Below are 22,531 nucleotides of genomic sequence, written 5' to 3' on the forward strand. Positions count from 1 at the left end.
TTGAAAGCTTACATTCTGTCCTTTCATAATCTGTACAAATCTGAAAAATTACAGAGAGAGACTTGTGTCACAAACCGATGGGCTCTGTCACATTTAGTTATAGTTATCCAAAGCGATTTACAAATTGTGTGCCACAAGTCACAAGTGGTCAAGTGGTAAGTGGCATTGTTTGTTTAGCAATGTCGAACTTGAGTGCTTCACTTTGAGTGCACAGTAGTAGCATAATAGTAATATAGACACAGTAGCATAGTACATAGTAGTAGAGACACTATTTCTATTAATTAATAATACTTTTTATTTCAGATATTGATTGAAAATGTCTCGGTGGATTGATTGGTGGATGTCTCGTGGTGATGGCCAAGATGGTGCAATCTCCTCTATGTCGCCCCCATACATACATACATACATACATACATACATACATACATACATACATACATACATACATACATACATACATACATACATACATACATACATACTAGTGCTGTCAAACGATTAAAATATTTAACTCGATTAATCGCATGATTGTCCATAGTTAACTCGCGATTAATCGCATCTTTTTTTTTCTTTTTTTTTTACCTTAAACAGATCTTTTTCAAGTTCCAAGTTTTAATACTCTTATCAACATGCGAGTCAACAAATGCTTGCTTTATGCAGCCATTTAACACAAAAGGATGTCCCTCATGCATTGCAAATTTGCTTCAAATTCAAAACAGAGTGATGCACAAAATAACTTAAAAGAAAATAATAATTTAAAACAATGAATAAAGTGTGCATGAAATAATAGGGGAAAGAAAACGTTAGGAACTTGTTACATTCACACACACAAGGGCTGATTAATCACACACCCCCCTCTCTCCCTCACACACACACTCTCCCAGCTCTTTTTCTCTTTTGCCCCTTCCTCATCTCTCACCCCCCTCTCTCTCTATATCACACACACACACACACACACACACACACACAGGGGCGGACCTTCCTACAGGCGATATAGGCGGTCGCCTAGAGCGCCACCCAGAGGGGGGCGCCAAATCTTTTTATTTTTATTTTTTTTTTGTGCAGTTTTGGCGCCCCCCTCTATATCTGCAACCATTATTTTTACATTAAAAAAAATCTAACATAAGGGAAAATGAGCCAAAAATCTAAAACGGTCGGTCGGTCTGAGCCTCAGCTTTAGGTGTTCACAGTCAGAACGTGCTAGAGCGCTGTGCATTGATGGGTATCGGTCAAGTGTTTATAGAATTGAACGTTGAGGAAAGAAAGACTAACGTTAGAGAACTATGAAGAAAAAAGCCATAAAAAAAAAGCCATAAAAAAAAAAAAAAAAAAAAATTACAAAAAAAAGAAAAAAAACATTTTTTGGGGGGCGGGGGGGGGGGGGGCGGCGCAGTGGTGAATCTCGCCTAGGGCGCCAAATGGGCTAGGTCCGCCCCTGCACACACACACACACACACACACACACACACACTTCAGAAACAAACATAGTATCAATGAGAGCATCAATAATACACCTGAGTGAAGTCTAGAAAAAAAAAAATTTTTTTTTTTTTTTTTTTAGTTAATCTTGAGTTAAAAAAATTAGTGGCATTAATAGAATCGGGAGTTAACGCGATATTAACGCGATATATTTGACAGCCTTAATACATACATACATACATATATTCATCTAAATGGAATATGACTCTGATATTTTGAGCTCTGAGCCCTGACATTTAGGCTTTATCTTATTTTTCTTTTGTTGTTGTACTCTATTTTATTTACATTTTTCAAAACTTTTCTTATGTACCTTTGTTGCTATTGCATGTACATATATGTGTTTTATTACATGTATATGTACATACATACCAACTATTGGCCTGTTTTATTCTCCACCCATCTATCATCCATAGCAACACTATATTATCACAGACATCCAAGTTCAAGTTCGGGGATCCCCCTTTGAACAGCCCATCTAAGGTTTCTCTCCTCCACATTTCCTGTGGTGCTTTTTTCCTATTGAGTCCTTATCTTCATTGGGGACTGTCGCATAATTATTTGGATTTGATGGTGTGTGTTTTTTCCTTGATTTATTGTGATGTTTCTTCTTGACTTGTTCAAGAAGACTTGTCCAGCCAGTGATTTCGGGCTTTACAAATCAAATCAAATCTAATCAAATCAAATCAAATCAAATGTATTTGTAAGGCCTGACAACACACGTTAATGTCCCCATGGGCCGGACATGTCTTCTTTTAAACAAGTCAAGAAGAAACATCACAATAAATCCAAAATAAAATTTTAAATAAATAAATGAATGCAACACTCCCAGACATACCCCACATGAAAGTAAGGAAAAACTCACTAAAAACCTAGCAATAGGTAAGAAAGCACCACAGGCAATGTGGTGATCAAGGGGGGATCTCCCTTCTTAGATGTCAGTGATAGTAGTGTTGCTATGGATAATCAATGGGTGGAGAATAAAACAGGCAAAACAGTTGGTATGTATCAATGTATGTACATATACGTGTAATACAACACAAATATGTACATGCAATAGCAACTGGGGTACATAAGACATAAGCTCTCCTGACTGTGGTGGGAACTTAGACAGAGAATAGCCTGCTTCTCTTTGATGACCTCCCCTGGAGCTCAGATAGGAGTGCGTCTGAGACAGCCAGAAGATGCAGAGTGTAGGGGTCTTGAGGGTGTGTAGTTAGAAGATGCAGAGCGTAGGGGTCTTGAGGGTGTGTAGTTAGAAGATGCAGAGCATAGGGGTCTTGAGGGTGTGTAGTTAGAAGATGCAGAGTATAGGGGTCTTGAGGGTGTGTAGTTAGAGACCAGATTTATGAGGCAATGGGAAGCAGTGCAGCTCTTTGAGAAGTGGGGTGACTTCGGCTGACTTTGGTGCTTTGGAGGTGGGCCGCTGCGTTATCTATGAGTTGAAGTGCCTTGGTGGTGCAACAACCCAGTAGACCAGCTACAGTAGCAGAGCATTGCAATAGTCGAGATTTCACATGACTGTTGGCTTCTTTTGTCAGGAAGGAGAAGATCCTTCTCATGTTGCTCAGGAAGAATCCGCAGGTTATGGTTGTTGAGGCGGTGTGAGCAGATAAGTCCAGCCAGTCGTCAAGGGCCACACCTAGGTTCTTGACGGCCACACCTAGGCTCTTGACAGCCACACCTAGGTTCTTGAGGGCCACGGCTATTTTCTCCACTTTGATTGAAAGATCGGTCAATGGGGAGGATTCAGCCGGAATCTTAAGTAACTGATTTTTCTCAGGTTCGGTGTGAGGTGGTTGACTGAGGGAAATGTCAGACAGGCAGACCGAGATCTGTTCAGAGATTTGGGTATCAGAGGGAGGAAAGCAGAGGAAGAGTTGAGTGTCGTCAGCATAGCAGTGATATGAGATGTCATGAGAAGTGAATGTTACCCAGAGATTTGGTGTAGAGAGAGAAGAGGATCGAACCTCGGGGGACACCCGTCTGGAGGGGGTCTGATAGGGTGCCTCTCCATGATACTTGATAGGAGCGGTCGTCGAGGTAGGATGGCAGCCATGCCATCGCAGAACCTGCAACTCCCGTTCTTGCAAGGAATTTGAAGAAAATCAGGACAGCTTTTTCGCTTTTGCTAAGTGAAGAGCCTCTGTGACTGCTATGAGGGCCGTCTCTGTGGAGTGACCGCTGTTGACCGCTGCTGGGACCAGGTGGTCATTCAGATAATCAGATAATCGGGAGCTGGTTGCATAGGGCACGTTCAAGTGATTTAGAGAGGAAAGAGAGATGAGAGAGATTATCTGTGACAGTGGGGTTCAGGGTTCGTTCTTTTATGAGCGGTGTGACTCTGGCTTGTTTAACTCATTGGCCATCGAAAACGTACGTTATATCTATAACCATAGTTATATGAGTATAGTGACGCTCTGCGCCTACTGGAATATATCCCTATATCAGTCTATATACTGAATAAATTCTCCACATGCACTTATATACACCCATCCGTCTGGCCACACCCCCATCCGCTCCTCTACATAAGCAGGGGTGTGGCCATACTAACAGCTCCTTCCCAAGTCTTTCACCACCAAGGCGAAGACCACGGGGTCCTCAATGAGTCCGGCGCAGAGCGTCACTATACTCATATAACTATGGTTATAGATATAACCGTACGTTATAGTATCGTATAGCTCCGCTCTGCACCTACTGGAATACAGGAGCTGAGCAGAGCGGAGGCTCGACAAATGTACTCGCTGAGGCCCCCCACAACCATCAGAACCGGGGAGGACCCGAGCCCCCGGACCCCCCTAGTGGAGGACGGGAGGGAACGGATCCGACTGTGCGAAGAGGGGTTTAGCAACTCAAACGCACAGGGTGAGCAGACCGTGGGACCTTCCAACAGAAGAACCTGCCACACAAACGCGCAACCCACATGCCACTAGGGAACGAACGGGAAGAAATAAAAAAAAACGTTACAACCCCTAATATCACGGGGTCAAGGGCAAAAACCCAACCCCGTGGCAAGGCCGTAGCAGCGGAGCATGAAGGAGGACCCAGCCCCAGGAAGGGACTGGACCCCCTGGAAAAGGGGGCCTGGTGAGGCCAATGACGCCGCAGCATCGAGACCGCACCAGACGGTCACTAGTGACACCACCCCCCACATCACCAGCGTATTCGGACAGGGCCCATCCAAGAGCAGGCCCTTCCCCCCTACAGCACGCTGCCCCGAAGCACTCAAGAGGCTACACCCACAGCGGGACCAGGCAGCGCACCGGGGAGACAACCCCCAAAAGAGGTCGATACCTCAATCCAGGCAACAGGTCACTCGACCTGAGCCTGGAGCACTGCGGACTAGACAGGCGCCAAAGGGGTCTGCTGAAAACAGCCCTCCGGCGGAAGGGGCGTACGGTATGCTGTGCACCATGTCGCAGCCTCCACAAAAAAAACCCGACCCTCTAGAGGGGCAGAGGCAGAGAAGGCTGACAATATGATTGGCAGATGTCATGAAAGGTGCGGGAGCACACTCACAGGCAGACGGGGCCAAGCCCGGCCTACCCGGAGAGTCGACTCCGCTACCAACACACCTGGAAACCAACCACCACCGCCCCGGCGGACAACGGGTTAACTGACCTGGTCCGGCGCGACCAGAACCAGTCCCGTGTCCTAATCACGCCACCATCCCCAGTCCCAGGAGGGGGGTAGGTACGCGTGTCGATCTAAAACATCACAGAGGGCGCCACCAAGCCGCGCCCGGTGGCCCACCCCAAAGGCGTGAGACCCGTCCGCCAATGCTTTGATCTATTCCATTATCTCCCCCCAGAGATGAACGAGAATTCATCGAGACTAACCTAGTACACTGGCGCTCGGAAGAGACAAAACTCCACCCTAGTTGCCCCATAAAAACGCTGTTTCAATGATGAGCAACCAAGGCGCGCAAGCCCATGTGTGGTTGCTATCAGAAGCACCCAGGGCCAGCACTATGTACACGTCGAGACCCAAAACATGTCAATGGTAATTCTAACAAGAACCCAGATAACGTTCCCTCCAAGCCGCCTGGGAGAACGGCAGGAAGCTGGCCAAGACACAGATATGGGTCCCATATGACGCGCCCGACGGAAAACACCCCTGTCAACCCTGCCCTATAAAAGAGAGGAGACAGGGAACCCCCAGAGAGAGACTTCCCACGTGAGTAATAATTGAAGATATATGCAACATTGAGCGATGTAACAATTGGACTAAGACTCTCTGAGGAGGAGGCTCCCTCACTGAGAGGGAGGTTCTGAAACTCACAGAGGAGGCTCTGAAACTTCCTGAGGAGGAGGCTCTGACCCAATATACACTACTAGTAGGGAGCAGAGCAGAAGAACAAATTGTCTACTACTGCATTGCATCACCTACCAAGCTCAAGACACATACAACAGAGCAGAACTTCTTTTTAAGTTCTACTCATCTTGACAATAACAGAGGTCCACAACATGGAGCCTGAAAAGAACTCACGAAAGTCTCACAACCAATAGAAACGTGCCCAGTGACCCACCGCCCAAATATGGCGTGGGACCAGGAAACTCCCTTCCCCCCCCCTCCCTACCCTGTGATGCGCTGACCCAGCAACGTGACAGGAAGCCCGAAGGACAGGAGGTCCAACCCCCTGACCAATCAGAAAAAGGGGAGGGAGGGTTTATCAGTTCACCCCCTCATGACCCAGAGCCATGACACCAGTCATAGCGTGCTACATGAAGCGCATGTATACCTGTCAAGGTAACAGCTTCACATAGGCTCATGTGCGAACCTGCCACCTGCATTTTTACACCTTTTCCTAAAGGAAGAAAAACATAGACCAAGAGAGGGCCAAGGGCCCTGGTACAAGAGCTTACACATGTAACTTCTGTAGGCCAACACCTAACCCAGTTGTGGATCTTAACGACACACACACACAACCCTCCATCACAACAAAAAATGGCGAAAGTACACTCTCACTACCGTAAGAGGAACGCCGTTTTTCATAACGAGAGAAGACACAAGTCCTTGATTAAGTACTGGTCACAGGCCTTGCTAAGTCCACATGACAGCGACCAAACAATTTTCAGAAAGAAATTGCCTCTCTAAGCAAGAGCACAACCCCAACAGAAGCTGAGGGGTTACACCGTATCCCCAAAAACATAGTGAAACAATATATTGTAAACAAAATCATGTTTGAGGGGAGGGGGGGGGGGGGGGGGCAGGGGAAACCAGGGAAACCCACCCCTCTGGAAACGGTAACAACAGATGAGGTACTCAATAAACTGAGCGCCCTCCAACCTAACAAGGCCACTGGCCATGACAACATCCCCTCCAAATTCCTCAGAGACTCAGCAGCCGCCATCACACCAATCATCACACACATAATAAACCTCTCCATAAAACAGGGACACGTCCCCAAGGACTTCAAAATTGCGAGGGTGACCCCTCTGCACAAAAAGGGCAGCAAATTAGACCCAGGCAACTACCGCCCTGTTTCTATTCTCACCTCCATCTCGAAAGTCATGGAAAAAATAGTCTACGAACAGGTCGAAAAGTACCTAGCGGAAAAAAATCTAATCTACGAATTCCAATCTGGCTTCAGAACATCCCACTCCACTGACACATGCCTTCTCTATTTGAATGACCACATCAAACAAGAGGTGGACGCAGGCAAATACTGCGGCATGGTCATGCTGGACCTACAAAAGGCCTTTGACACGGTCAATCACTCCATTCTGATTGACAAGCTAAAAGCAATTGGTTTTGATAGTCTATCAGTGAGCTGGATGCAATCCTACCTTGAGGGGAGGGAACAGATGGTGGAGGTAAACGGTACCCTATCCCCCCCCCTCACAGTGAGCTGTGGTGTTCCACAAGGAAGCATACTAGGACCGCTACTGTTCCTAATTTATGCAAATGACATGTCGTCAGCTTGTGACTGCAACTTGTTCCTGTTTGCGGACGACTCAGCCCTGCTGGTCTCTGACAAGAACAAGTTACAGGTTGAAAAAACCCTCAGCTCGGAACTAGGCAGAATCTGCATATGGCTCGCTGATAACAAACTATCATTACACATGGGCAAAACAGAGTCCATTCTCTTCGGTTCAAATAACAAACTCAGCAAGACCGACGGCTTCTCAGTTACAGTGGGTGACAATATTGTCACAAGGAAAGATGAAATTACCTACCTGGGGTCCATCCTAGAGGCTAATCTCTCCTGTGACAAAATGGCATCCAATGTAATAAAAAAAGTCAACCAACGAACTCGATTCTTGTACCGGATCTCCTCTCTGGTAAACAAGAACACCCTGAAGACTCTGGCAGGAGCACTCATTCAGGGGTACTACGACTATGCCTGCACCTCATGGTACCAAAGCACCTCAAAGGCGCTAAAAACAAAATTACAAACATCTCAAAACAAACTGGTCAGACTACTGCTTGACCTTACTCCTAGAACCCACCTCACCCCTGCCCACTTCGACAACCTAGGATGGCTTAGAGTAGACGACAGAGTACAACAACTTGCAATGGGCCTGGTCTACAAGATACACTACACGACCAAGGTACCCATGTACATGTCAAAATACTTCCCAAAGGTCAGTGAATACCACGATCACAACACCAGAGGGAGCTCCACAAATCATGTCAAACCCAGATTCGGCTCAAATAAGGGACTAAACACGTTTCGCAATTATGCCACATCAATGTGGAACGCCCTACCCAAAGCTGTAAAGGAATGTGGATCACTACCCACTTTCAAAACCTCTCTCAAGGGACACCTACGGGAGACTGCAATTCAACACTGGCCCCTGTAAATATCCTAACCCAATCATTCCAACCCCCTCCAATGTACAGTCATTTACCTAGTATGGTTTTGTCAATAGTTCAATGTACAATTGTGTTTGTTTGTACAGTGTCTCCTCCCCCCCCCCCCTCAATGTACAGTGTTACTTGTTTATACAGTATGCCCCCCGCCCCCCCCCCCCCCCCCCCCCAACCACCTCCAATGTAAATTACCCAGTATGGTTGTCAATATCCCAATGTACCCAACCCCCCCCACCCAACCTCCAATGTACAGTTTCTACGTCAAATGTATATACTCCCTTTTCTTGACTCCTTCTGTATCACAAACAGTACTGTATTTGCAAATCTGGTATGTCATAAATGTATAGATGTAGCAGTACTGACTATCTGTATGTCATGTATGTCATATATGTCTATATGAATTGAAAATGGGGGACCCTGATGGAAACAAGACAAACGTCTTTCTCAGGTCTGCATCCCCTTAACAATTGTATGTATTGAGCCGTACTGTATTGTACCCATTCTGCAATCTGTTAAATAAAGTTTTCATTCATTCATTCATTCATTCATTCATTCATTCGCCATCTTACCCCTGATACGACTTGTTTGAACAGGTACAGCCCTGTTTATATGTGAAAAAACTTGCCACCTGTTTATTGTCATCACAAGCTGAGAGAGGGACTCATCCCTCGATCACATGCCACTATGCATAGCATTGTAGGGTAACCCAGCCAGTTGTAGGCTCAGCTACGTTGTCTAACGTTACATGAACACACACAACCTCTCATCATACAACAAAAACCCAGTTAATTTTTACTCACGTAAAAAACACAGCTGTTTCTAGGTAGAGAGACAAGCACAAGCTTTGGCCAGCGGTACCCAAGCTATACCAGCAACCAAGACAATTCACACACAGCACATGTCGTATCTCCAAATGTAGTGAAGCAACATACGTTTCGGAAAAAACATAGTTATTAACAAAACATTTGGGAGGGGAAGGAAGGAAGAGTGGGGCAATGTCCAATGGACCCTTACCTGCACCAAGGAACGCAGGATGAGAAGGTGGCAACACAGGCTGGTCTCCACGTTGACGAAAGGCCTCTCGCCGGTGGGGCAACAAGCAGCTAAGTCCGGAGCCTCGCACCGGCGAGACGCCCCCCTCCTGCAGCCGGTCATGGTGCAGGCCCGACTACATCTTCTGTCAAAGATGACGTCGTAGTCAGAGTGCTAGGGCCTGCTATTCTCACGGCTAAAGTTTCAACGGTTGTAGCACAAGCTAACAGCTAACTCTAGGCTAACTGATAGCATCAAGCTAACGTTCCCAGCCGAGTGAACGTACGGAGCTAACGTCGTAGCTAAACAGCTAACTGACTAACAGGTAGCTCAACCCAGCTAGGAAGCAAGCTAAGTGGCTACCACTGAAAACTGCACAACGTGAGAAACGCAATACAGGCCCACACTTCAGACAGCCGCTGCCTTTTCCTCTTCTCATCCGAAGAGAGAAGAGAAAAAAGAAGACAACAAGTCCCTCTTTAGAACGGTGTTTACCACAGCGGTGCCGGCACAAGTCCCTCTCGGACCATAGCCGACTTGAGCGTGGGGGTATTCTCATAATGAAACACCACCGCGCGGTGACAGAGGAGATCTGTTTGTCCAGAGATCCGGGGAATTGAACCGCAGATTCGGCACCACGGCCCCAGGAAACAAAGCTCCCGATGAGGAGCTCATGTAACGTGGGCATCAAACCAGAACCCTCTCCACGCCGCTAAGAGGCAGCAAAAAAGGGTACCAGCGTGGAGCCGGCCTTCGTAAGTTGTGCAGCCGTTCCCCCCACAACAACACACCTGGCGCCTGTGTCGCAAAACCATCACCCGCCCTAGAGAGGCCACTAGCCATCACACGGCCGAGCGCCTCCCAAGCAAAGTCCAACTGCAGAGCCGGAGGTAAATGCCGGCGGGGATTAGCTCAGCGACGCGAGCCCCTAATACGAAAATGCCGGTGGAGGTCAGAATGATCATCATCTTCTAGACACTCCGGTGGCGAAGACATTATCGCTGTATTTCCTCGAAGAATTGTGAGAGAGAAAATAAAGATATAATGTCAACGCAGCTCCATCTCTTCACGTAGCTCCTTTCCAACAATTTTGGCACTAAACTCAAGTGGTGTATACAGACACTTGACGGTGGTGAAAATAAGGAAGGAGCTGTTAGTATGGCCACACCCCTGCTTATGTAGAGGAGCGGATGGGGGTGTGGCCAGACGGATGGGTGTATATAAGTGCATGTGGAGAATTTATTCAGTATATAGACTGATATAGGGATATATTCCAGTAGGCGCAGAGCGGAGCTATACGATACTATAACAAGTATTCTCGTGTTTTGTCACCAATGGTTGAGCGCCAAAAAAGAGTTTCCTCGTTTTTAGATCCTTTGATCATTTTCCTTTGATCCCCATTCTAAACACTCGCTCGGAGCTGCCTGTGTCTCCCTGGCACCACTGCATACGCAAAAATTGCAATGACAATCGAATCCCTCCAGGTGGCAGTATCGCCTACCTTTTGAACTGGGTATGGTCTCTCGGTTTTTCTCTCTCTGCTTTTTTTTTGCTGCAGGAACTCCTCCCCCTCAGAGGGAATCAGGACATAGCAATCGGTCGGAGATTTGATGCCTCAAACCTATTGTTTCCCGTATGATAGCCATGCCCAATATACACAAGTAATTGCGATCGCGATGGGAGGCGATGGGATTTATTAATTTTGGAGTACCTTCTGATTACGTTAAGGTCTATTTTAGGTAACCTGCTGGTATTTTCTTAACCTAAAACATGCTTTTGTACCGATCACAGTGTCGTATTTTACCGAAACTAAAACATGCTTTTGGTAACAATCGCAGTTTCGAGGTAAAACTACCACCCCACCCCCCCTTGATGATTTGAGAAGAAACATATATATATGGTATATAACTTTGATTTTCAAATATTTGGAGTTTCAGGCGAGCAACCCGAACGATTTGGGCATAATGCATATAACACGTCATATTTGCAATCTAGAAAAGAATACTGGATTATTTTGGAAAGGGGCAATGTTTAGCATGGAATAGCGCACAAACTAAAGTATGTAGAAATTAACTGGTTAGTCAGTGTTGGACTATAACCAATGCCTGTCAAATGAGCCATACTATTGTCTCCATAGATATAATACAGAACACACGATGGGTGAACAAAACAAAACAGAACAAACATCGCGGAAATTGTCAATAACGCTGGCGCCATTGAGTAGATATGGGAAAACAGTGTGGCGGTCAATGAGTCAATGGGACCCAATCGAGGGAGGAGCTGACGGTTACATTCAGGAATGGGTCAATCTTATTGTGAAAGAAGGAGGCTTTGGCAGTAGTAATGTTTTTGGAGAATACTGACAAGAGGTCATGATAAGCAATGATGTCATCAGGGAGGCGGGTCTCTGCACTTTTCTCAGGCTCAGGTCTTTCTTCTCCAACTGTGTCCATCAGCCGTGGTCTGGGTGGGGAGTGGCTAGCAGCCTTCTTGGCAAGGGTAGGCTCAGTGCTTCTAATATCATAGAAATGAACGTTGGGGGTTCGCTCTAGTGGCTGAGCGGGCCTCTAGCGTTCCCTGGTAGGTACATCTATGTCTGACTTGACTGACTTAATCCTCTTTACCCAATTGGGGGGCATAGGGGGTCCACCAGAGCTCTCCATCTCACCCTCTTCTGGGCCAGGGCCTTTGCTTCTTGCCAGCTCACTCCGATGTTCTTTAGGTCTTGGAGTGTGGAAGTGGAGGTGTTTCTCGGCCTACCGGCTTTCCTCTTCCCCTCCCTGTTGTAGTCCAAGGCCTGTCTAGTGATGTTGTTTTAGTCCTTCCTAAGGGTATGCCCTATCCAGTTCCACTTTCTCCTTTTGATGGTGGTAGTTATGCTGTCCTATCTATGTCTACCTGCCTTAATTACGGTAATTCTTACCTCGTGTGTGTATTAGTCATGTCCTCTTATACCCTCATGTGTGTTTCCTCTGTGTCAGTTGTTCACTGAACCATGCCGTGAGTAAGTACTATGCATCCCTGTTAAGCCTTATCGTCCCTCGCTGCCATGGAAGATAAGTAAGATATGTCTTTGCCTATAGTTATCATGTCATTCCTACCTTGCCGTGTTTAGCGTGTTATGGAAAGTCTAGCTTTCCCCACGACTACGTCTCGTTACTGTTTGTTTGTTATTCTGTTTATTTAATCCGTTTTTGGAGACTAGCTTTCTCCACCTTTATTTTCCCCCTGTTGATGTTATCGTTTTGTTCATTCGCCTTACTGTCATGTTTTGTGGAGACTGAGTTTTCTCCCCTTTCATTTGTTCCTGTTATTCGTGTTCATTCGCTACTCAAAATAAAGAGTATTGTTTGTTTTGAAAATCAACACCTGCATCCCTGTAACATTTGGGGTTTCTATCCTCTCTCAGGAGTGGGAACCCTACTGCCATTCTGGAGTACTTCACCCTGTTCTCTGCAATTAGCTCTGATTGATTGTCACCTGTGATTTGTTGTCACTAATTACTGCGTGTGGTTTGCTGGGTATTTTGCCTTTATAGTAATCCTTTGTTCTCCTGTCTGTTGTCGGATCTTCAACAGAAGTACTGCGAGCAGTCGGCCACGGACAGAAGTGGGACATCTGTCCGGTTTTGTTATTATGTTGTGTTAAACTATTTCTCCGTCTTGTGTACGGTGTTCGCTATGCTAAATAATCTCTCAGTTGTAGCCTGGCTACATTATGCTTTCTCGTTCCATTATCTTGCTCTAGTGTTTCTGATAATAAAATAACACATCCTCTCCTTCGGTCTTTTCTCCTCCTCCTCCTGCTCCATCAGAAAGGACCTTCTCATCTCTTCTGTCCCCATCCTCTCCTTCAGTGTCTTCTCCTCCCCCCCTGTCAGAAAGGACCTCCTCATCTCTTCTGTCCCCATCCTCTCTTTCAGTGTCTTCTCTTCCTTCTCCTCCTCCATCAGAAAGGACCTCCTCATCTTCTCCAGCATATAGGATCTGCCTACAATATCAAACACACCAAGACAGATGTTTGCCCTCATGTTGTTGGAGAGCAGACCTTGCGTGTGACTGCCTGGTGATGTGGGTTGAGACATTGTCAGCCTGTATAACTGCCTCAGTGTGAACAGAATCAGCTATTCGAGCGTGTGGTGACATGATATTGCTCCTATGGTAAGTGTAGGATTGTGTTTTTATGATCACATGACCACAGAGAGTAGGCACCATGGTTAGCGCTGTTGCCTTGCAGCAAGAAGGTCCAGGGTTCGAACAGCAGACAGGGGGGCCTTTCTGTGTGGAGTTTGCATGGGTTTCCTCTCACACTACAGACATGCATCCCCAAAAAAGACAGGGTTGTGTCTCTAAGAAGACACACACCGTCTATTGTGTATGCAGAACGTGGAGGTCTCTTGTGTTGATAAGACAGACTGAGAAGAGAAGAAAAGCAGCCTATTGTCAGTCCTTGCTCCACAACTCCCCACCACAGTTAGGACACCCGAAACCCAACCAACGTTTCGACAAAACACACACTTCTTCAATCAATATCTGAAAGGAAGGAGAACAAAAATAAAAAATAAAAACACTAACCTTCGTACTTCTACTATCATGCACTTTTCCACTAAATAATCGTCCTTGTCTTTATTACTACCTACTGTATTAATAGTCTTTACTACTATGCACTCAACACTGCAGCACTCAAGTTTCAACACTGTTTGACGAACATTGTTACTCAGCTGAAAGAATTGTACCCTTCCTGCTGACGCGCCGTACAGAACTTGTAAATCGCTTTGGATAAAAGCGTCAGCTAAATGACTAAATGTACTTTATTCTTTTTTTTTATGTCCTTATCTGCAGCAGATGAGTCACGGTAGACCAGAGCAACCAAGTGGTTAGGCTTTTTCCCCTGAATGGAAGCCTTTACGTCTAGGCACAGAGCGCATAGTTCATGCCTGACTGATGCTCACGTCTACATTCAGTCTGAACTGTAACAGTGCTGTCATACGGTACAAACAGACACACCTCAGGCAACTCGAAACAACAGCAACATTGAGAAAACATGACAAGAACAAACACCAACAACTTTAGTGTACAACTGTAATGTACAACTGTAATGTACAACTGTAATGTACAACTGTAGCGTACAACTGTAGCGTACAACTGTAGCGTACAACTGTAATGTACAACTGTAGTGTACAACTGTAGTGTACAACAGTAGTGTACTCAAGACGAGCTGTCCTCTCTGGGCTGGCGTGACTGGAGCAGATACAGACAGCGTGGCCACAGACAGCTGCCAGTGGAGGTGGTTTGAGGTCGGAGGAGACAGACACACTAGAGGCACTAGAGCTCACTTGATCTCAGCCAGGTGGCGTTGAACCACAGAGTCAACAGCAGGTCAAAGTGTGTTAGTGTCTGGGTGACTGATGCAGTGTTTATCTCTCCTGGAGGTGGTGGAGTGTAGAAGCAGCTCTTTGCGTTAAATATATAGATGTGCTAACACACACGCAAATGCACACGGACACATTGAAAGGATGTAAGTGAAATGAAAGTATAGGCCTATAGTATTATATAGTCCTATACTCCTATAGTATTATATAGTCATATACTCCTATGGTATTATATAGTCCTATACTACTATAGTATTATATAGTCCTATAGTCTTGTATAGTCCTATACTACTATAGTATTATACAGTCCTATACTCATATGGTATTATATAGTCCTATACTCCTATTGTATTATATATATGTTTGTTTTCCATAACACGTTAAACACGGCAAGGTAGGAATGACATGATAACTATAGGCAAAGACATATCTTACTTATCTTCCGTGGCAGCGAGGGACGATAAGGCTTAACAGGGATGCATAGTACTTACTCACGGCATGTTTCAGTGAACAACTGACACAGAGGAAACACAGATGAGGGTATAAGAGGACATGACTAATACACACACGAGGTAAGAATTACCGTAATTAAGGCAGGTAGACATAGATAGGACAGCATACTGTAACTACCACCATCAAAAGGAGAAAGTGGAACTGGATAGGGCATACCCTTAGGAAGGACTAAAACAACATCACTAGACAGGCCTTGGACTACAACAGGCAGGGGAAGAGGAAAGCCGGTAGGCCGAGAAACACCTGGAGACGTTCCACACTCACTCATCGGAGTGAGCTGGCAAGAAGCAAAGGCCCTGGCCCAGAAGAGGGTGAGATGGAGAGCTCTGGTGGATGCCCTATGCCCCCCAATGGGGTAAAGAGGATTAAGTCAGGAGAGGAGAGAAGGTAGAGGAGGGGAAAAGGGGGGTGTTAGGTTGGAGGAGGGTGGCTATGGATAGGGAAGGTTGAATGCTAGGGAGAACGGGTAGGTTTTGAGGTCGGGATTTGAAGGGGGAGAGTGAGGGAGAGTATCTGACCGTCTGAGGGAGCGTGTTCCAGAGTCGGGGTGCAGCACGAGAGAAGATCACCAAAACCTTTAAGTTTGGATGACAAGCAGTGGATGAGGGAAGCAGTGGAAGAGGACCGGAGGGATCGAGTGGGGCGGTAAGGGAGAAGGAGGTCAGTCAGGTAGGGCGGGGCCAGGCTATGGAGGGCTTTAAAGGTGAGGAGTAGTAATTTGAACTGTATGCATTCCTTAATCGGGAGCCAGTGGAGAGAGTGGAGGACAGGAGTGATGTGGTCACGGGACCGGGTGTTCGTGAGCAGGCAAGCAGCAGAGTTCTGGACCATCTGGAGTCTATGGAGGGAGAGCGGGAGGTGATGCCGGTGAGGAGGGAGTTGCAGTAGTCTAGGCGGCAGGAAATTAAGGCATGATGACGCAGCAGACGTGGCGGTCAAATGAGAGGGTGGGATCCAGAATGACGCCGAGGGGGGGGGGGGGGGGGGGTGGGGGGGGGGGGGGGGGGGGGGGGGGCGGGGATTTGATGGTTGAGTCATTTACAGTGAGTGTGATGGGTCCGGATCTGCTGAGGGTGGATTTGGTGCCGATGAGGAATAGTTCTGTCTTTTCACTGTTGAGTTTGAGGAGGTTGTGGGTCAGCCAGGATTGTAATTTGGATAAGCAGGAATCAATGTAACCGAGGGGTGGGTTATGTGCTGATGTAAATTTGGGGGTCGTCGGCGTAGCAGTGGAAGTCGAGGTTGAATTTGCGGATGATGTGATCAAGGGGGAGTATATACAGTAGCAGATGAAGTATGGAGCCAGGGATAACCAATGCCCATGTACTTTCAGGGGGGGGGGGGACGCCAGGGCCGGCGCTCAGCAGTGGCCATGAGCGTTGGTGGGGGCGGCTGGATACTATTTATTCGGGATACCATCTCAAGCAGGTGTTTCATGTGCGACACAGGGGCACAGAGAAGCGTGCTGCCTGCATCAAGGGTGGACACCCTGGCCGACGGGCACGGCCCTCCTATGGAAGCTGCCAATGGCACTACAATCCACACATATGGCAGCAGAACAACCAGTGGAAGAACAAATCAAGAGAAGAAAGTGGGGATGGATCGGCCACACACTATGCAAATCAAACACCAGCACCACCAGACAGGCCCTTAGATGGAACCCCCAAGGCAAAAGGAAGAGGCCGGCCCAAGAACACCTGGCGCAGGGACTTGGAGACAGACATCACACAGAGCGGACTGACATGGAAACAGCTGGAAAGCAAAGCACAGGACAGAGGACCCTGGCGAACTGTTGTCAACGGCCTATGCTCCCCCAAAAGGAGCGATAGGCGTAAGTAAGTAATTATATTATACACCAAGGGGCTTAGTACTATAATATATTAGTATTATATAAACCATGGCCCTTAGTACTATATAATATATTAGTATTATATAAACCAAGGGCCTTAGTACTATATCATATATTAGTATTATATAAACCAAGGGCCTTAGTACTATATAATATATTAGTATTATGTACACCAAGGACTAAAATGTTGACATCAGCGCTGTTCAACTTTGACTCATTTGGAGAAAATAAAATCCACCAAGTTTGCACCCAATGGGATATGACAGACAGACAGACAGACAGACAGACAGACAGACAGACAGACAGACAGACAGACAGACAGACAGACAGACAGACAGACAGACAGACAGACAGACAGACAGACAGACAGACAGACAGACAGACAGACAGACAGACAGACAGACAGACAGACAGACAGACAGACAGACAGACAGACAGACAGACAGACAGACAGACAGACAGACAGACAGACAGACAGACAGACAGACAGACAGACAGACAGACAGACAGACAGACAGACAGACAGACAGACAGACAGACAGACAGACAGACAGACAGACAGACAGACAGACAGACAGACAGACAGACAGACAGACAGACAGACAGACAGACAGACAGACAGACAGACAGACAGACAGACAGACAGACAGACAGACAGACAGACAGACAGACAGACAGACAGACAGACAGACAGACAGACAGACAGACAGACAGACAGACAGACAGACAGACAGACAGACAGACAGACAGACAGACAGACAGACAGACAGACAGACAGACAGACAGACAGACAGACAGACAGACAGACAGACAGACAGACAGACAGACAGACAGACAGACAGACAGACAGACAGACAGACAGACAGACAGACAGACAGACAGACAGACAGACAGACAGACAGACAGACAGACAGACAGACAGACAGACAGACAGACAGACAGACAGACAGACAGACAGACAGACAGACAGACAGACAGACAGACAGACAGACAGACAGACAGACAGACAGACAGACAGACAGACAGACAGACAGACAGACAGACAGACAGACAGACAGACAGACAGACAGACAGACAGACAGACAGACAGACAGACAGACAGACAGACAGACAGACAGACAGACAGACAGACAGACAGACAGACAGACAGACAGACAGACAGACAGACAGACAGACAGACAGACAGACAGACAGACAGACAGACAGACAGACAGACAGACAGACAGACAGACAGACAGACAGACAGACAGACAGACAGACAGACAGACAGACAGACAGACAGACAGACAGACAGACAGACAGACAGACAGACAGACAGACAGACAGACAGACAGACAGACAGACAGACAGACAGACAGACAGACAGACAGACAGACAGACAGACAGACAGACAGACAGACAGACAGACAGACAGACAGACAGACAGACAGACAGACAGACAGACAGACAGACAGACAGACAGACAGACAGACAGACAGACAGACAGACAGACAGACAGACAGACAGACAGACAGACAGACAGACAGACAGACAGACAGACAGACAGACAGACAGACAGACAGACAGACAGACAGACAGACAGACAGACAGACAGACAGACAGACAGACAGACAGACAGACAGACAGACAGACAGACAGACAGACAGACAGACAGACAGACAGACAGACAGACAGACAGACAGACAGACAGACAGACAGACAGACAGACAGACAGACAGACAGACAGACAGACAGACAGACAGACAGACAGACAGACAGACAGACAGACAGACAGACAGACAGACAGACAGACAGACAGACAGACAGACAGACAGACAGACAGACAGACAGACAGACAGACAGACAGACAGACAGACAGACAGACAGACAGACAGACAGACAGACAGACAGACAGACAGACAGACAGACAGACAGACAGACAGACAGACAGACAGACAGACAGACAGACAGACAGACAGACAGACAGACAGACAGACAGACAGACAGACAGACAGACAGACAGACAGACAGACAGACAGACAGACAGACAGACAGACAGACAGACAGACAGACAGACAGACAGACAGACAGACAGACAGACAGACAGACAGACAGACAGACAGACAGACAGACAGACAGACAGACAGACAGACAGACAGACAGACAGACAGACAGACAGACAGACAGACAGACAGACAGACAGACAGACAGACAGACAGACAGACAGACAGACAGACAGACAGACAGACAGACAGACAGACAGACAGACAGACAGACAGACAGACAGACAGACAGACAGACAGACAGACAGACAGACAGACAGACAGACAGACAGACAGACAGACAGACAGACAGACAGACAGACAGACAGACAGACAGACAGACAGACAGACAGACAGACAGACAGACAGACAGACAGACAGACAGACAGACAGACAGACAGACAGACAGACAGACAGACAGACAGACAGACAGACAGACAGACAGACAGACAGACAGACAGACAGACAGACAGACAGACAGACAGACAGACAGACAGACAGACAGACAGACAGACAGACAGACAGACAGACAGACAGACAGACAGACAGACAGACAGACAGACAGACAGACAGACAGACAGACAGACAGACAGACAGACAGACAGACAGACAGACAGACAGACAGACAGACAGACAGACAGACAGACAGACAGACAGACAGACAGACAGACAGACAGACAGACAGACAGACAGACAGACAGACAGACAGACAGACAGACAGACAGACAGACAGACAGACAGACAGACAGACAGACAGACAGACAGACAGACAGACAGACAGACAGACAGACAGACAGACAGACAGACAGACAGACAGACAGACAGACAGACAGACAGACAGACAGACAGACAGACAGACAGACAGACAGACAGACAGACAGACAGACAGACAGACAGACAGACAGACAGACAGACAGACAGACAGACAGACAGACAGACAGACAGACAGACAGACAGACAGACAGACAGACAGACAGACAGACAGACAGACAGACAGACAGACAGACAGACAGACAGACAGACAGACAGACACAACAGATATGAGACCACCTTATCTCCACTCCCTGGGACTAAGTCAGAGCACACATGAGACACACATATGTGTATAACCTCAGGGTATATGAGTTCACAGAAGCAGACATGTGTATATAATTCAGTTTACATCAACGCAGAATAGTTAGACTGTATAGACAATATCCAACCAATACCAATGGTTAACCAAGGCACTTAACGTCCATGTGCATTTTAACCTTTTCACTGCTACACTACAGCAGGTTAACCCTTTCACTACCACACTACAGAAGGGTAACCTTTCACTACCACACTACAAAGGGTTAACATTTCACTACCCCACTACAGAGGGTTAATCTTCTGTAGTGTGGAAGTCAAAGGGTTAAAGAGCACTTGAGATGCAGTTAGTTAGCACATTACCACATGCATGCTTGTTGACAAGCCCATGTGTTAATCATACCATAAATTCAGGGTAATTACACTGTACGACGTGTTATAAAGTGTTACCTAAACTATTCCTCTTGAGCCTAATGAACTCTGTCCACACTGCAGTTCCTGTATTTCAGTAAGAGACAACATTGACACAGACTCTATAGGAAAGATACGTTCACTGGGGTCAGTGTTGGGACCCAAATTGTTCATATTATACATTAATGATATCTGTAAAGTGTCTGAAATATTTAAATTGGTTGTCTTTGCAGATGACACAAATATTTTATGTTATGGGGATCATCTGCAGCAGCTTTTAAAGGTGGCAAAAAAGGAATTGTACAAATTAAAATGCTGGTTTCATACAATAAGCTTTTGGATGTCTTAGACCACAAACTCTGCTGGAATTCACACATAAAATATCTATGCTCAAAGATTGCGAGAAGCTTGGGAATTCTGGGTAAAACTAAATACATCTTAAATCAGAAATCACTGTACACTCTGTATTGCACACTCATTGTACCCTACCTGTCATATTATGTTGAAGTTTGGGGAAATACATATAAAACCAACCTACACAAGACATGCACACTGAAAAAAAGAGCTATAAGGAAAGGATTGCACATCATGCTGGTTATAGAGATCATACCAATTGTTTATTTGTTAAAAGTCAAACTCTGACATTTAAAGATTTGGTTAAATTCAAAACTGCACAATTCATGTTTAAAGTAACAAAAAATATAGTCCCTGGCAACATACAACAATTTTTCATGGGCAGAGATGGGGGTTATACTCTAAGAGGGAAATTTAATTTAAAACAACCTATTGTCCGTACAACTCTCAAAAGCAAGTGCATCTCAGTTTGTGGGGTATCCATTTGGAATGTCCTTGATGTAGCAATAAAAACAAGTCATACTATTGAAATGTTTAAATGCAGATATAAACAGGAATTATTGGACAAGTATAAGTTAGAGGAGCTTGAAAATAACGTGAACTAGTATTTTTGTAATAATTTATTTATCTTTTGCTGTAGTGGATAGGTATATTCTTTTTTGATATCGATAGATAACTTATTACATATTAATATGATATTGTAAGGAAGGGGCAGGACCAGATAAGCTGTGCTTTATTCTGTCCCTTCTCGAACAAAACCATTGTCTTGAGCTATGCTGATTATTGTATTTTATTTGTATTTATTTAAATTTTATTTTTAATAAATTTGTTGTTATTTTTTGTTATTACAAATTTGTGTTTGTTTTATGGTTGAAATGATCGAGATAAATAAAGATCAATAATAATAGTGACTCTACAGCTAATATCAGAGTGTAACCCATTGGATATGAAACATACTAATCCTACAGTATCCCGTTTGATTTGGAGACAAGCAATAACAGAGTTTGTCCAAAGGCTATTCTTTTGTTTCCACTGTGTTAATCCTAAATATTGACCGTCATGGTCCGATTCTCTGCAAATGGTTTAATATGTATGAGTAAACACACACACAGGACGTGGGCTGTGCCTACATTGCCTACTTGCCCATAATGTGCATGTCCAGAGTTAATTATATTGTTTACACTGCCTATTTTTATCCTATTTTTACTTCTCCACTATACTATAATTCTATGACCTGTATCATGTCTTCTACGGTCTGTACCTCCCCCCCCCCCCCCCCCCATGCTGCTATGATGCCTGCATTTCCCCAGGAGGATCAATAAAGGAATATCTTATCTTATCTTATCTTATCTTATCTTATCTTATCTTATCTTTCATGAAAACAGCGCTGCTTTTCCATAATGTGTGTGTGAATAATACAACGGGATGACTTTCCGGAAGGAGGCTAATTCGGCTGACCCAGGGTCAGTATCTGTAACATTGTTACACAGCTGATAGAGTTGTGCCCTTCCTGATGACTTGTCGTACAGAACTTGTAAGTCGCTTTGGATAAAAGCGTCAGCTAAATGACTAAATGTAAATGTATCTGACTTCAGGGACGTGCACAGGACTTTAGAGGGG

The 22,531-nt window shown here is 45.9% G+C and overlaps 1 protein-coding gene across 1 annotated transcript in view; it reads right to left on the reverse strand.

Moving 5' to 3' along the window:
- adcyap1r1a (adenylate cyclase activating polypeptide 1a (pituitary) receptor type I) overlaps positions 1 to 22,531 on the reverse strand; it is a gene marked incomplete at both ends in the record, with an annotated part of 172,939 nt that overhangs the window by 108,626 nt on the left and 41,782 nt on the right. The window contains 2 exons of the mRNA XM_084327581.1: positions 13,095 to 13,314; positions 15,187 to 15,209. Of these exons, the coding sequence (XP_084183707.1) occupies positions 13,095 to 13,314; positions 15,187 to 15,209 (243 nt within the window). The remainder of the gene's footprint in view (positions 1 to 13,094; positions 13,315 to 15,186; positions 15,210 to 22,531) is intronic.

The sequence above is a fragment of the Notolepis coatsorum genome (assembly GCF_963971535.1).
Source record: "Notolepis coatsorum genome assembly, chromosome: 13".
Classification (NCBI taxonomy): Eukaryota; Metazoa; Chordata; class Actinopteri; order Aulopiformes; family Paralepididae; genus Notolepis; species Notolepis coatsorum.